Source organism: Mesoplodon densirostris, chromosome 3, assembly GCF_025265405.1.
Source record: "Mesoplodon densirostris isolate mMesDen1 chromosome 3, mMesDen1 primary haplotype, whole genome shotgun sequence".
Taxonomy (NCBI): Eukaryota; Metazoa; Chordata; class Mammalia; order Artiodactyla; family Ziphiidae; genus Mesoplodon; species Mesoplodon densirostris.
Genome location: NC_082663.1, coordinates 57806060 through 57821412, shown reverse-complemented (window position 1 = coordinate 57821412; position 15353 = coordinate 57806060). Strand labels below are relative to the sequence as shown.

Sequence of the window (15353 nt, the reverse complement as noted above, 5' to 3'; positions counted from 1 at the left end):
AGGAGACCTTACGGACTTTGGAACTTTAGTTCCTTCCAGCTCCAGTCCTGCTCTGGAGAAGAACAGGAGGCTGCTTCCAAGGTTTGACCTATCAAGTTGGAAACCTTTCCTCCACTTGCTTTCAGTAGTACCTGAAATTCTCACTATTTGTCTCCTATGGTTAAAGCATTTCCCTGCAAAGCCAAGTTTCCTCAACTGTTGTCTAGGATGGGGGCAATACAGTGACTAGACAAGGGACAATCATATTCATTTCCACATCATGGTGACATCTCAGACCTGGACATAACACAGAACAGTTCATTTTGATGTCCAGAAAAGGAAAGAAGCACGATGTGATAGAAAGAGGCCTAGATTTAAAGTCAGGAGACCTGAGTCCATCAATAGCTATGTGGTCTTAAATAGCTTATCTTTTATATCCTCACCTGAAAAATGAAATGCAAGCTGTTTTTCATGGGATGGTTGTGAGAGTCAAAAGAGAGAGTTCATGTGACAGAACTTTTAAAGTTGTAAGTCCTATAAAAATGTAAGTTTTTGTGATATTTGAATTTGTGAGACATAACTCCTTCCTTTTGCTGATGGGTCTCTCCAAGGCACTGGGCCTGCAATTCAGGTTCCTGCCACTAGAGGAACAGTGTTGTCTATTATTAGCCTGCAAAAACCAAGCATTGTACTTAGGCACTTCAAGCCTAGGCACCACAGCAGTTACCTGGAGGTCTCTGTGCATGCTGGGACCCCGGGCTTGGGTAACAGCCCCTTCACAATAAATGTGAACTTTATTTGCTTTACATCAGGACCTGGAACTAAGTCTGTACTTCTTTTTAGATGCTTCTAGTCCCTGAAAGTAGTAAAGGAGCCCAAGAGTAACTGTCTTTGATAACACAAGTCATGGACACTGCCTGATGTCATTTTGATAAACTGAGTTGCCTCACAGCCTGAAAATGAGGCTACTGGTTCTATCTTGCCCTTGGTTCACAAAGCCAGACTTTTCCATCTTAGGTGAGCATGTAATAAGTGAGACTTTCTTTAAGCTTTATTGAGGGGATCCCAAATGGTCCAGTCTGTGGTGATTAGTCCCAAAATGCACCATCACAGGTCACTTCATCCTCTGTCTACTAGGCAACATTTGCATTTCATTTAGACAGTTGTTAATGTGGTACAGGCTGTAAGCCCTGAAACCCATCTCTCAGGGAATTTGGCTTTAACAGCAGAACATGAAGAACAGCTTTCCAGCCAATCGGTTGGATGCAGGGCTCATAAAACTTAAGGGTGGCCAGAATTACAAGGTCAGAGCCCAACACAGATATACATGCAGGAGACATTCCAGCTTCTCCTTCCTCCAGCTGTGCACTAGCCAGGGGACTAGACAACTCAGTGATTTTTTTTACCCCATTCTCCATGTTCCTTCTTTACTTTGTCTCTATGCTACACTGTCTCCAGAGAGTTGGGGGTGAGGCTGTCAGGTTCCCCATAGCATCATTCCTGCCTGAGTGTTGGAGACTGAAGCACTGGGCTCCTGAACCCTGAGCAAAAGCTTAACGCATGTTAGAGCGGCAACCAATGTTAATTTTCTAAAAGATGTCCCATGGGTCAGGAGCTACATGGAAACCTGGGATTTGTAGGGCTGAGCCACTAAGCTAGGAACACTCCACCTTGCTCCTAAATTTCTAATGCATGTCAATAGAGCAGAGGTAGAAACCCTTTTCAGAGAGGAGGAGGAGGAGGAGGAGTAGTGCTTTGCCCCCAGTACTTTTTTTTTTTTTTTTTTTTTTTTTTTTTTTTTTTGCTGTACGCGGGCCTCTCACTGCTGCGGCCTCTCCCGTTGCGGAGCACAGGCTCCGGACATACAGGCTCCGCGGCCATGGCTCGCGGGCCCAGCCGCTCCGCGGCATGTGGGATCTTCCGGGATCGGGGCACGAACCCGTGTCCCCTGCATCGGCAGGCGGACTCTCAACCACTGCGCCACCAGGGAAGCCCGCCCCCAGTACTTTTTAGAGCAGAGAAGACCCAAGACCTGTCTGTATTTGGCTCCAGGCTGTGTGTTACTTCTTAATGGAACTCCTCAAGTCTCTCTCTATAAACTTCCAGGGGGGGAAGCGTCATCATGTCAATAGCTTGAAATTGGCCATGATCAGGTATTTATACCACAGAAATTGGCAAGCACGACAAACCAGCATCCTTTTTTGTCCCAGATGGCTGGTTATTAAACATATTCCAGCACACCCCTGCACAAGGCCATCAGGCAAGGTGCAGCAGATAACACTAGCTGTTTGTCCATACTTGTTCTTAAATAAGCTCTGCCCTTAAAACACAACCACTGCGGCGCCCAGGGCACGGGCATGGCGGGCTGGCGGCGGGCACTCCTGCGCACCGCCCGGCGCTACCCTTGGCCCACGAACGAGCTGCTCTATGCCCCACTATTCTCAGCCAGTGATGCGCTGCAGCAGCAGCTGCGGGGCAGCCCTGCCAACCGGCGGCAGACGCAGCGCATGGCCACTGTGACCATGGCCTTCCACGTGAACTTCAAGTATGTGTGGCTGTGCCTGCTGGAGTGCGTGAATCGTCCTGGCCAAGGTGCTGTGCGACCAGGCGCTCGGCGGGCTGGTGTACGTCTCTGCCTTCTACCTCGGTATGAGTATTCTCCAGCAAAAGGTTGACATATTTTTGGACCTGAGACAGAAATTCTGGAATACATATAAGAGTGGTCTGATGTACCGGCCTTTTGTACAGCTGTTCCGTCTTAAGCTGGGCACAGTCCAGACCTTTACCTACTTTGGCCCCAGGCCCATATAATTGTATTTTCTTGGAGATGGTTATGACTTGTAGGCTTTGATGTCCCTGGTCCAACTTGCACATACGCTCTGAAAACCATCTCGTCACACCTCTCCCCAGCTTCCCTGGTGGCGCAGTGGTTAAGAATCTGCCTGCTAATGCAGGGGACAGGGGTTCGAGCCCTGGTCTGGAAAGATCCCACATGCCGCGGAGCAACTAAGCCCATGAGCCACAACTACTGAGCCTGCGCTATAGAGCCCGCGAGTCACAACTATTGAGCCAACGAGCCCGTGCACCTAGAGCCCGTGCTCCGCAACAAGAGAAGCCACCTCAATGAGAGGCCTGCGCACCGCAATGAAGAGTAGCCCCCGCTCGCCCCAACTAGAGAAAGCCCACACACAGCAACCAAGATTCAACACAGCCAAAAATAAAATAAATTAAATAAATAAATTAAAAAAGAATTGGGTGGAGGGAATTCCCTGCAGTCCAGTGGTTAGAACTACATGCTTCCACTGCAGGGGCCCTGGGTTGATCCCTGGTCAGGCAACAAAGATCACGCAAGCCACGAGGTGTGGCCAAAACAAAAAAGGGGGAATTGGGTGGAATCGTGATAGTTGGGCCTTCTCCAAATCACTAAATTACCCTTTGTGATGGTTAATTTTATGTGTCCACTTGGCTGGGCCATGGGGTGCCCAGATATTTGGTCAAACATTATTCTGGGTGTTTCTCTGAAGGTGTTTTTGGATGAGAGTAACATTTATATTGGTAGACTAAGTCAGGCAGATTGCCTTCCCTAATGAGTGTGGGCCTTGTCCAATCAGCTGAAGGCCTGAATAGAACAAAAATGCTGCCCTCATCCCAAGTAATAGAATTCTTACTGCCTGACTGCCTTCAAACGGGGACATTGGCTTTTCTTCTACTGTTGGACTCGAAACATTGGCTCTTCCTATGTCTTGAGCCTGTCGGCCTTCAGATGGGAACCACATCACTGGCTCACCTGGTTCTTAGGCCTTCAGACTCAGACTGGAACTAAACCATTGCCCCTCCTGGGTCTCCAGCTTGCTGACTCACCCTGCAGATTTGGGACCTGTCTCCATAATCATGTGAGTCAATTCCTTATAATAAATGTCCTTCTCTCTATACACAGCCCTTTGGTTCTGTTTTTTGGGAGAACCTGAATATTTCCCTGTTTATGTATGTTAATATTTCATAGTTTGTGGTTCATGCAGTGTGGTTGCCTGGGTGATGATCACCAGCTCACAACTGTTACAGATTTACTCTGGATGTTAATTTCTGGGACCCCCCTGAAATCATAATATGTAGGTGATCATCCACTCCTACTCCACAGCCTCCATATAGAAACTGAAAATGGAAATTCAGCCAGGTAGCTAGATGATGGCCCAACAACAGAACTGACTACATTTTCACTTTAGGTTGACAGTGGATGGAATATGTATGTTGTGAATTCTCTGAATGTTGGGGACCGAGAATTGATTCTGGTAAGATTGCAAGCCATTTTGGAGCTGAGACTATCACAGTGTTTGATGATGCTTCCTAGTGAAGGACTCAGTCAATGTGATTGATACTCTACCTCAATACTGAGGTCCGATAGTTGGGCAGACACCTGCCGTGTCTGAATATTGCCTTTCTGCTATTCATGATGAAGAACTATTTGTTCATTTTCTAACACTCATATCAGTGTCCTATCCCTCTGAGCCATGGAGCCAGAATACTCTTTTCATACTTTGGGCAGAAAGGGTTGTAAAAGCAACACCAGTTGCTTCATTTCTAAGTTTAAATCTTATGTGTAAAATATGTATATTAAATTTTTAGGGTAATGTGATTTAATGTAAATGAAAAATAAATGAATTTTAGTTAAGTAAAAAAAAACACAAAAAAACGCAACCACTGTTTTGTTTATGGTGGCAACTTGCTCAGCCAAAAAACCACACATCACAGCCTCCCTGGAGGCTAGAGTCATATGACCCAGCTCTGGCCAATGAGAAGGAACTATAAACCTGCTGGGAAAGGTCTTGCTTCTTTACGTGGGCACCTCTCTTTCCTCCTTAATTTTTGCTGCTCCTTCATCCTACCTGGAATGACTGGAGGGGGTCTCTCTTATACCGTGGAGGGACACATTCGAAAAATGGCCAAGCAGAGAGCCAAAAGGAGCTAGGATGTGAATGACACCATGGAGCTGGCAGCCCGTGAACTGCCCACTTCCAGACTTCTTAGGTGAAAAGAATCCCTATTTGGTCAAACTCCTCAGCTGGTTCTCTTTACATGCAGTCCAGTGTAATCTCTTACTAAGAACGAAGACTTTCCTTAAGAAGTGATGTTTGCGCTGATTCCATGGGAAGAGGCAGGAACTAAATGTCAGTTAAATGGAGCATTTACTTTGTGCCAAGTAAGCAGGTTTGCTGGGTTGCATAGCGTTCGGATTTACACCCCCTGAGCTCCTGATCTCTCCCTGCTACTAACGCCCGGAATTTGCCAGGTGAAAAGGAAAACCATGATGAGGCTGCTAAGGCGATCGAAGCTTTGTTTTGTCCCTAGGGGTATCATTTCGTGGATTAATTGGCAGTGGTGGGCTCCCATACAGCAGGCTGAAGATGAATTCAGGCTGTAACCAGCCAACCTGGCATAGCAAACAGTAACCTCTCTTCCTCCCTCTCCTACCCTGGTCCACCAACAGCCTTCCAATCTTATTCCCAAATTCTCAGCCTCCAGGCAAACTAGCCTGCCCTCTTCTGCCTGCCACAAGCTGCTTTCCCAGGGAGGGGTCTTTTGAATTCAAGTACAGAAAATCCTCATATTAAAAAAAAACAAGGCCTTCAACCGGTTGCTAGGGTTTCCTGATTACCAAGGTTTCCTAGGAAAGCGACTTGTCTCTATAGAGACGGCCTACGTCAATGGTCGCTGTACAGCAGCTCGGAGACAGGCTGCCTTTTCCAAAAAACATTCCTATCAGAGCCACTCTCACTGAAGTGTGTGCCTGGGGGCAGGGGAGGGAGAGGACCCTGGAGTCAATGGTGGCCTTAAATCCATCTCAACCTTTCTCTCTCTCCTTTGTATTGCAAACAGACAGATCAGGCATTTCCAGTAATAAAGAGCATTTCTCTTTTCATTTCTACTTTTCTTCTGACCCATGGAAAGATTAGGTTCCTACCACACCCATTTATGCGAGTACACACAAACACACACACACACACAGAGCCCTTGAGTCAACCCAAGACAAGGGAGTTTGGGGTGTGAGGGACCCTCTTCCATATCTTAGAGAGGAATGCAAAGTCATCTAGGCAAAGCTATCATACACCTGCACTAAGATGCCTTATAAATAGAGTGATCATATAGTTTATCATCCATATCAGGACATCTATGAGAAGAAATCTCAATAATTATATTAAATATGGGACAACAACCATACACCGTGAGTGTCTGAGCAAACTAGGACTTTGATCAGTTCACTTAATACTTGGAAATATGTGCTTCACAAACAATACACAGAAGAAAATGTCTTCCTGCATCCTGTTCTCCCCAGAGGGCCTCACTGCTCCTAAAAATTGAGAAATTTGGAAAAATTGGAAGTTTTTGAAGACCCTGTAGGTTCAGAAGTGAAGAAGGGAATAACATTATTGAAGGATTAGAAGATAGATTTTTAAGAATAAAGACCCTTGTATATATGATACTTTATACATGGTATCTGAGGATAATTACCTACCAGCAATATATGAGTACCTGTTTCTACACATTTTCATCTACATGTGTCTTCTTAAATCTTTTAAGCCATTGTCTCTCCAATGTTCTTCAGAACCAAGTCATTCTTCTTATGTCTGGCCACTCTTTCTCTGTTCACAGCCAGACTTTCGTCTCCTCAAATATTCAGTGCTGACCTGATGAAGACAAGCACAGTGACTGTATGTAGCTCACCTTGGCCTGTATCTGAGGATAGTGCCATACTAGCGAGATGGAAGGAGCTGGCTTCTTAACATCATGTTATAAAATCCTGCAAGGCATCTACTGCTCTCCTTTTTCAGAAATTCTGGCCTCATGCTTGTTAGTTTGTCCAAGCAAACTTTAGCATCAGCAAATCACTTCCAGTTTTTTTTCTCCTTGAAGTATTGTTTTGAGGTATTAACATACAGGTTAAAGTAGGTGAAAATGACATCTTCATGATAAGTCTTCTTGTTTTCTTATGCAAGAAATTGGTTTACCTTTCCATTTTGTTTGTCTTCTTTTGTGTGAGGTTATTTTTTTTTAAATACAAATTCTTGGACAACGATTCTGGATAATCTAATTTAGTGTACTTGGAGCTGGGCCAGTGAAAAGAGCATCAGGGGTACAGGGAAAGAGCCCAAGGGCTCAAAAGACAAGCTTAGCATAGTTGATTTCACAATATCAGATTACAGATCATTTCACATCCTAGAGTCTGCCTCCAATCCTGAAATTGGGAGGCAAACATTTTCCCTAAATTGCAGTGTTAATAATCGTGGGTAAAACAGCCTTCTAAGTGTTGAACCAGGAACCTGGCCAACAGTGTTGACATGGAAAGATACTGGACTTAGAGTCCAAGGACATGGGTTAGCGATCTGGTTCTACCACTTACCAGCTCCATGAACTTGAAAAGTCTGACTTAGTTTCTCTGTCTCTTTTTACTCCACCATCTGTAATGTAGACTAATAATACTCCGTACCTGAAATCGTTGTGAGAATCAAATGAAATCACATAACAATTTACACACGAACACCTGAGCAATAGCTGAAAGCTATTAAACATGATTAAGAAGTGAGATGTCGTTTTTTAAATTTTTTCTAATGGGAAATTATTTTAAGTCACAAACATCTGACCTATAGTTTTGGAAATCCAACATGCCCTTGAATTTGGGATACTTATAGACTGCAAGAATTCATACCTATGCTTCTCACATAATTCAAGAAAGAAAACCCATCATGGCGAGGTTATCTTTAAGGATAAGCAAACAGAAGGTGGCTACCTGGGTGCATGGTGATGACATCCTGGTAATCTCAGAGCAAGATATCCTCAACTCAATACTGTCAATAGCAATACACATGTGGGTGTTTTGTTATTCAAATGAAATTCACTAGTGGGAAATTAAAGCTCAGACTCTTCCAAAAATGACACCTCCCCCTTCTCCCATTCATTGAAAGGGTCAATAAATAAACCCCAGGGTTGGCAATCTAAAGGTCTATATTCTGCCAATTACTGGGCATGTGAGCTCATTTCACACTCTTCTGATGGGAAAAGTATCTACCCTCCCAAACAAGGACCATCCAAATGATTAAAAATAAATGGGAGGTGTATGAGGCCCGAAGTACCAAAAAGTATCAGTAGTAAAGCTTCATGGCCAATAGGTTAACCTATGGAATGATTCTATTGTATGCCCTGAAAGTTAAAGAAAGAGGCTATAATTCAAAAAGCTATATGCACCCCAATGTTCATAGCAGCACTATTTATAATAACCAAGACACGGAAGCAACCTAAATGTCCATGAACAGATGAATGGATAAAGAAGATGTGGTACATATATATGATGGAATATTACTCAGCCATAAAAATGAATGAAATAATGCCATTTGCAGAAATACAGATGGACCCAGAGATTATCATACTAAGTGAAGCCAAAGACAAATATCATATGATATCGCTCATATGAGGAGTCTAAAAAAAATGATATGAGTGAACTTATTTACAAAACAGAAAGAGACACATAGAAACCAAACTTATGGTTACCAAAAGGGGAAGCAGGGAGGGATATATTAGGAGGTTGGGATTAACATATACACACTACTATATATAAAATAGATAACCAACAAGGACCTACTGTATAGCACAGGGAACTATATTCAATATTTTTTAATAACCTATAAGGGAAAAGAATCTAAAAAAGAATATATATATATATATATATATATATATACACACACACATATATATAAGTGAATCGCTGAATACAAAATTCTTTTTTACTTTCTCTTAAAAAGAATCATCTCCACAGCAATGTTTGTTGACATTTTCTGGAAGTCCTAACAGTGATATGTGACAAAAACAACAATGTATTCACATTCTTTGATCTATTAATCCTAACCTTGGGAAAGGGTCTCAAAATAACATTTCAAAAGAAGAAAAAGAAAAAGGAGAAAACTACACGTAAAAAGATATTTATAGGAAAATATTGGGAAATGTCCAACAATAGGGTCAAATAAATTTGCAGTGAATTTATAAGATAAAATCTCATACAATTTTAAAGGAGACAAGGGAAGACGTTATAGAAACATTTTTAAATGGCTTATGGTCCGTGAAAAACAAAGACTGCAAAATAGTATTCATATGATGATCATAATTTCACAGCAATTATGTTTGTAAGTGGAAATAATCATATAATCAGAAGAGAACAGAGAGAGAAGGGGCACAATGCCTGTGGAGCTGCTTTAATAATAGGCACCAAAGAGAAAGATGCTCTCACTGGCTCCGACCGAGCAGCTCACTCTTCCTTCCGACGTTCCCAGTCTATTCCAGAATATTGTAAGAAAAAGGGAGGACTTTGCATGAAACAACGTGAATATTTTTATTTGCTAAAGGCGAAGTGTGCATTTTTCACAGCTTCCCAACCGCCAGCCCAACCACACCAGCTGCCACTAGAGAGGATCATTCGGTGGCTTCCTGTAAACATTGCACTGGTGGCAGTAAATAAAGGTATTTTTATCATCTTGAAAAGTGGTTACTCGATTTCCCTAAAGCAGGACCCCTCCTCAGGCTTGAGACTAGGGCTGGGGATGAGGAGGTGCAGCAGAGCCCCATTTACATATTTTAAAATATTTTACTAAATGTTGTTAACACTGTTCCCAAACTTTGACAGATACAGGGACCCAAACCACACCATGAGTCAAAAGCATAGGCAGACTATAGCAATTTGCTGGTGCTCAAACATAAATGTTTTACGTTTAACAGTATATCATTTTTTATGTTTAACATTTTACTAAAATATATATGTTAAGGCAGAAAACTAACAATAAAAATAAGGAAACTATTAGAACAAAACCTACTTAGTAATAAAATAGTGCAGAAGCATTAAAATATTCTATGGAAGGCAGGGATGTGTTATTCTATTCAAGTTCCTACAATCAAATCATAATTTATTTCCTAAATACTTTAGATTCACATCTATACTGTTATAGGTTGGGGGCTGGGATATCGTACTTACTGCCTACAGTAAGAATTTGTCTAAGTACTTTATGTGAATTAACTCATTTAACTATCCCAATAACCCTAAGATGTAGGTAGGATATTATCCCCATAGTACAGATGTGTAAATGGAGGCCCAGATAGGTCACACTACTAGTGAGTCACTAAGCCAGGAGTCAAACCCAGGCTATCTATCCCTGGAATGCGTGTTCTAAGCACCACACAGAGAAGTCACCTGTGTCAAATCAGTGTTCTTAGCTTGGACCCTGTAGCACCCTGTCCAGTTCTCCAGGGAAGGGTTCCAAGAAAAAAGGGGGGTATTGCCAGGCAGGAAAAATGCAAGGTGAGGAGCCAGAAGAACCACGGCTAACCTGGGCAATATATTTAAGCCTGGGACTTCTCTGGTGGTACAGTGGTTAAGAATCTGCCTGCCAATGCAGGCTACGTGGGTTTGAGCCCTGGTCTGGGAAGATACCACATGCTGCAGAGCAACTAAGCCCGTACGCCACAACTACTGAGCCTGCGCTCTAGAGCCCATGAGCCACAACTACTGAGCCTGCGTGCCACAACTACTGAAGCCCATGCACCTAGAGCACCCCCGTGCTCCACAACAAGAGAAGCCACCGCGATGAGAAGCCCGTGCACCACAACGAAGAGTAGCTCCTGCTCGCCATAACTAGAGAAAGGCTGCGCGCAGCAACGAAGACCCAACGTAGCCAAAAATAAATAAATAAATATATTAAAATATCTGTGTATATATTTAAGCCTATCTGGGTCTTGGTTTCCTTGTTCTTAAGGAAAATGCTTGGCTACCTGGGCTCACGATCTGGTTGTGAAGACAAGTTTCGTGAGAGTGTTTACTAAATTGCAAATTCTGCAGACACCGAGTACTATTTTTTCCCAAAGTTAAAATTTCCAAATACCTAAATTTCAATGGAAATGTTGCAAAAAAGTATCACAAAGCTTTCAGCCTTCTCTAAAGAATTCAAGGCTTTTTCTTGATGACTCAGTTTCAAGCTGTATAAAAAGAACTATTTGCCCTACACTAAAGGCCCCCAATTCTTACGCCTGACTCTGTTTTTCTCATTCATCAGCCCGTGAGAGGATAAACACAGGAGTGCAGAGTAGGGGAGTTACAGTTCTCTCTGCCTGCTGTCTTCCCTTGTCAATCTCCCTGCATTAAAATTTCTATCTCTAATCTACTGTGGACTGGGAAATAATGAAACCAAGCTTGTCAGAGCCATGCTTGAAACAAGAGAGTAAGCAGTTTCCAACTGAGGGCCACGTCATCCCTCTTCTGATTAAAGTTCATGAGCTTCAGTCTTTAGATTTACTTATTTGACTGTTCTGAGGCTTTTTCTGCTCCACTGCCTCGTGTCAAAATTTGATATAAGGGGCCCAAGGTAAATGAGGTGGACTATATGCCTGGTATGAATTTACATGGAGACATGGATGTTTGCAAGGTTATTGTTAATAGCCTTATGATGAACTCCTGACTTGTCCACTGCCTAGGCTATGAACTCTGAATATCAGAAGACAATTTGGGCTATCACAGCGCAACCATGTCTCCTCCCATGAGCACTGCCTTCTCCCTTCCACAGGGGTCGGTCACAGCATCCCTGTCTGCCTCCTGGGATCGCCCTCAGGCCACAGTTGAGAGAGCCAGGCTTTATCCCCTGGAGAACCCTCCCACATGTGTACTTGGGAGGCATGGCGCAATATTCACTGGAGCACTATTTGAGGTAGCAGAAGACTTAAAAATGACCTAAATGTCCATCTCCAGGAGAATGGGTAATAAATTGTGATATACTTCATCTTACATTAGAATATTATACAGCAGTTAAAGTGAATAAATAGAGTTACGTGTAAATTAACATATAACCTAGTTAATTTTCACAAAACATAATTTCAGCAAAAAACACAAGTTTTAGAAGAACTTTAAAAGCAAGCTGTAGAATAATACCACTTACCTGAAACTTAACAGTATGTAAGCAATATAATATTTTGTTTATAGGTATATAGATTTGTTGTAAAGGATAAAGAAATGCATGGGAACACTAAACACAATAAACATCGAACTTTGGATACTAGTTAGCTCTGGTGAGTAAGAAAGGAAATTATATATCCAATTTCTTTTTCTTGAATTGGGTGCATACATATGGAACATTTATTATATTATTCTCTATACTTTATTGTAAGCAAAACAAATTCAAAATTTTGTAAGTGGAAAAGAGAAGGAAAAATACACCAAAATATTTATAGCAGTCAATTCTGAGGGATAGGATTATAGGTGGGATTCCTTTACTTTTCCTTTAAGAATTTCCCCCAATTTATCCATTATTACAGTGATTTTATGGCAGAAAAAGAACATCGATACATAAGAATGAAGTCTGAAAATTTCTATAATCAGGTACAAAACCTTTTTTCCCATAATGAGGAACTAAGCTATAAATAAATATATATATATATATATATATATATATATATAAATATATATACACACACACACACACACATATATGTACACACACATACATATACACACATACATATACACTATATATGTATATATGTATTAATATATACTATGTATGTATATGTATACTAAATATATGGAGTATGTACTCTATATACTTTATATAATATACATAGATACATACATACAATATATAATATTGTATATATGGGAAGCCACATTGGCTAAACTTCTTACTAAGGTGTGAATGATTGATATATGACTTAGCAACAACTGCAAGGGGAGAAGGGAAGAATAAGAGCAAGAGAGCACTAAATACCTGAAAAGATCATAAGTGTGTGTGTGTTTGTGTGTGTGTGTGTGTGTGTGTGTGTGTGTGTGTGTGTTGGGGAAGGGCATGTAGGGGTGGGAGGAGAAAGGGGTTGAAGTGAAAGGGACAATTAGAAACGACTGTCACAGGAGGAAACTGGAGACCCCAGGACGAAGTGTACGCTGCTACTACATGTGACTGGCATGTCAGGGGCCCCCACTCATCAGGCACGGCCCTGAGTTCTGTGCAGCTGTGGAGAATACCAGCCAGGTCCCCAGGATGGGGCCACTTTGCAGCAAGGAAATAGAGGCCTGGGTGTGCTGAGGTGCTGTCCCTTACCTCCCAAGACAAGGACAGGCTCATTCACATCTGAGTTCCTCTTGCTGCCCAGCCGGCGGAGGCCTGTGGCATCTCACCAGGATCTGCTTCTCTGGAATTCTTTGGCATAAGGGTCTGTTTTACCCTGATCACTGTAAACAGAAGCATTTGACTTTTAATTAATGGAAGCGGATGCCTTTCTTTAATACACAGAAGTAAAAGATTGATTTATGTCTTTTGCACACACATAGGGACGGCTTAATTTAATGGAGCTGAAGGGGGAGGGGAAAAGGTCTTAGCAAGACCCATCTGGCCCAGCTCCGATTTCGCATGGATCACTTCCCACTCACGACAGAGATGCTAATTGTGAGCGCTACTTCCAAACACCATAGGATGCAGTGTAATTACACTGCTCATAACAGAATTCCAAACAGGGCTCTGTTTTGAATTTGATGAAACATAATGAGAAATCTCTGTGGCAGATGACAACATTCTTCTTTCAATTAATGGGATACTTGCTCAGAGTCATCCCCCAAACCATCAGGAACTGATTAGAGAGATTTATGATATCTGAAAGGACCAAACACAAACATTCTTCAAGTAGAAAGTGCAGTAACACTATCTCCTTTGAGAACATCAGGGAGGACATTTATTTAAATGAAATGTGAGTAGACAGAATAATTTTCTAGAACACCTTCCATCCAGATCTGGAAGTCAAATTGCCCGAAGCAAACAACATTAGGCCATTTTATGGAGAATTTCATTTATTCCTTCCCTCATTCAGTCATTCATTCACAAAAGTGAGCCAACAGATATATATGGAACGTGATCATGAGTAAGGTGTAGGCCTTGGTTGTGTTAAACTGCATTGATGAGTCACAAGGGGAAGTTTTCTGTAAGAAGACTTGGCATGTTTGAAAGAAAACAGATGTGAAGTTAGAAATCCTTAATTCAAGTTCAAGCTTTCCCTGCTAGGTATATGATTTGGGGCAAATCACTTAACCACTCTGAGCTTCAAAGTCTTCAAAATGAAGAAAAGAATGCTTGTCTTTCGAACCTCATAGAATTGCTCTGAATAAAATGATGTAGACAAAATCTGACTATAAAGTGCTATATAGATGTAAGAGTCTATACTGATACGAAGATACTGACTGCCCAGCAGGGAAGATTTAAAGCATGGCATACATGCTTTGCCATATAATACATGGCAAAAAGTCAATGCTATTTTGATAGAGGTACAAATTTATTTATTTATTCATTCAAAATACCTATTGAGCTCTAATATGGGCCAGACGACATGCTCAAATGGAGTGCAAAGGAGTTCAGAAGAGGAAGAATTACCTGCTTGTCCTTTCTTTTTTTTTTTGCGGTACGTGAGCCTCTCACTGTTGTGGCCTCTGCCGTTGCGGAGCACAGGCTCCAGACGCGCAGGCTCAGCAGCCATGGCTCACGGGCCCAGCCGCTCCGCGGATGTGGGATCTTCCCGGATTGGGGCACGAACCCGTGTCCCCTGCATCGGCAGGCGGACTCTCAACCACTGCACCACCAGGGAAGTCCCCTGCTTGTCCTTTAAATGCTCCCTGCCAAGATTATTCCCCAGATCTTACAGTATCCCTAATGTTATCAGTGTGGCTCTCATTTTTGCCAACTATTGTAAAACTCCTGATGTGGTTTGATTTCCTTTCACTACAAGGATTGCCACTGGTCTGAAAATGATTTCCCCCCAGCAACTCTCTGCCCCTCCTCTATCTTTCTCTCACCTGAAGATGAAAAGATGAAAGGATGGACTAGCTTTGGAAACACACCTGCCTGGACTCTGCCTTGTCCAAGCTTCATGACCTGGGAACATTCCCTGACATCTTTGAGTCTGGTGATCCCCTCTGCACAGTGGGGGAAATTATACTCACCTTGTAGTGTCCTTGGGGGTGACAGCAGCTATGGAAAGCCCCTGGCACACTGCACACGCTCGGCCATTGCAGCCGTTATCATTGGAACGGAGGCTGTTTTCATCCATTCTTGTTTCCTTCATTCATGGAATGACTCAGGTTTTGACAGAGGATTTGATTCAACGGAGTCATGGATATTTTCTTGTTTCATTTATTGATTTGGGAGGAGAAAAATGAGTGTGGTGAAAATTTTTTCAGTAGCTTCAAGCCTGTTGTTAAAAAAAAATACAGACATGAGAAACGGCCTGTTGTAGGCAGAGCACCTGCTGCTTCTTTTACAATCGCAGAGCGAGAGTCTGCTTCTCTTTCTGACCTATTTTTAGCCTCAGTT

The 15353-nt window shown here is 42.3% G+C and overlaps 1 protein-coding gene across 1 annotated transcript; it reads left to right on the top strand.

Annotated features, from left to right (window-relative positions):
• The first annotated feature begins 2336 nt into the window (after positions 1 to 2336).
• LOC132486771 (mpv17-like protein) lies at positions 2337 to 2790 on the top strand. Its single transcript, XM_060094348.1, is given in 2 exon segments — positions 2337 to 2554; positions 2556 to 2790. Coding segments are annotated over 2 exon segments (453 nt in total).
• Positions 2791 to 15353: the final 12563 nt, after the last annotated feature.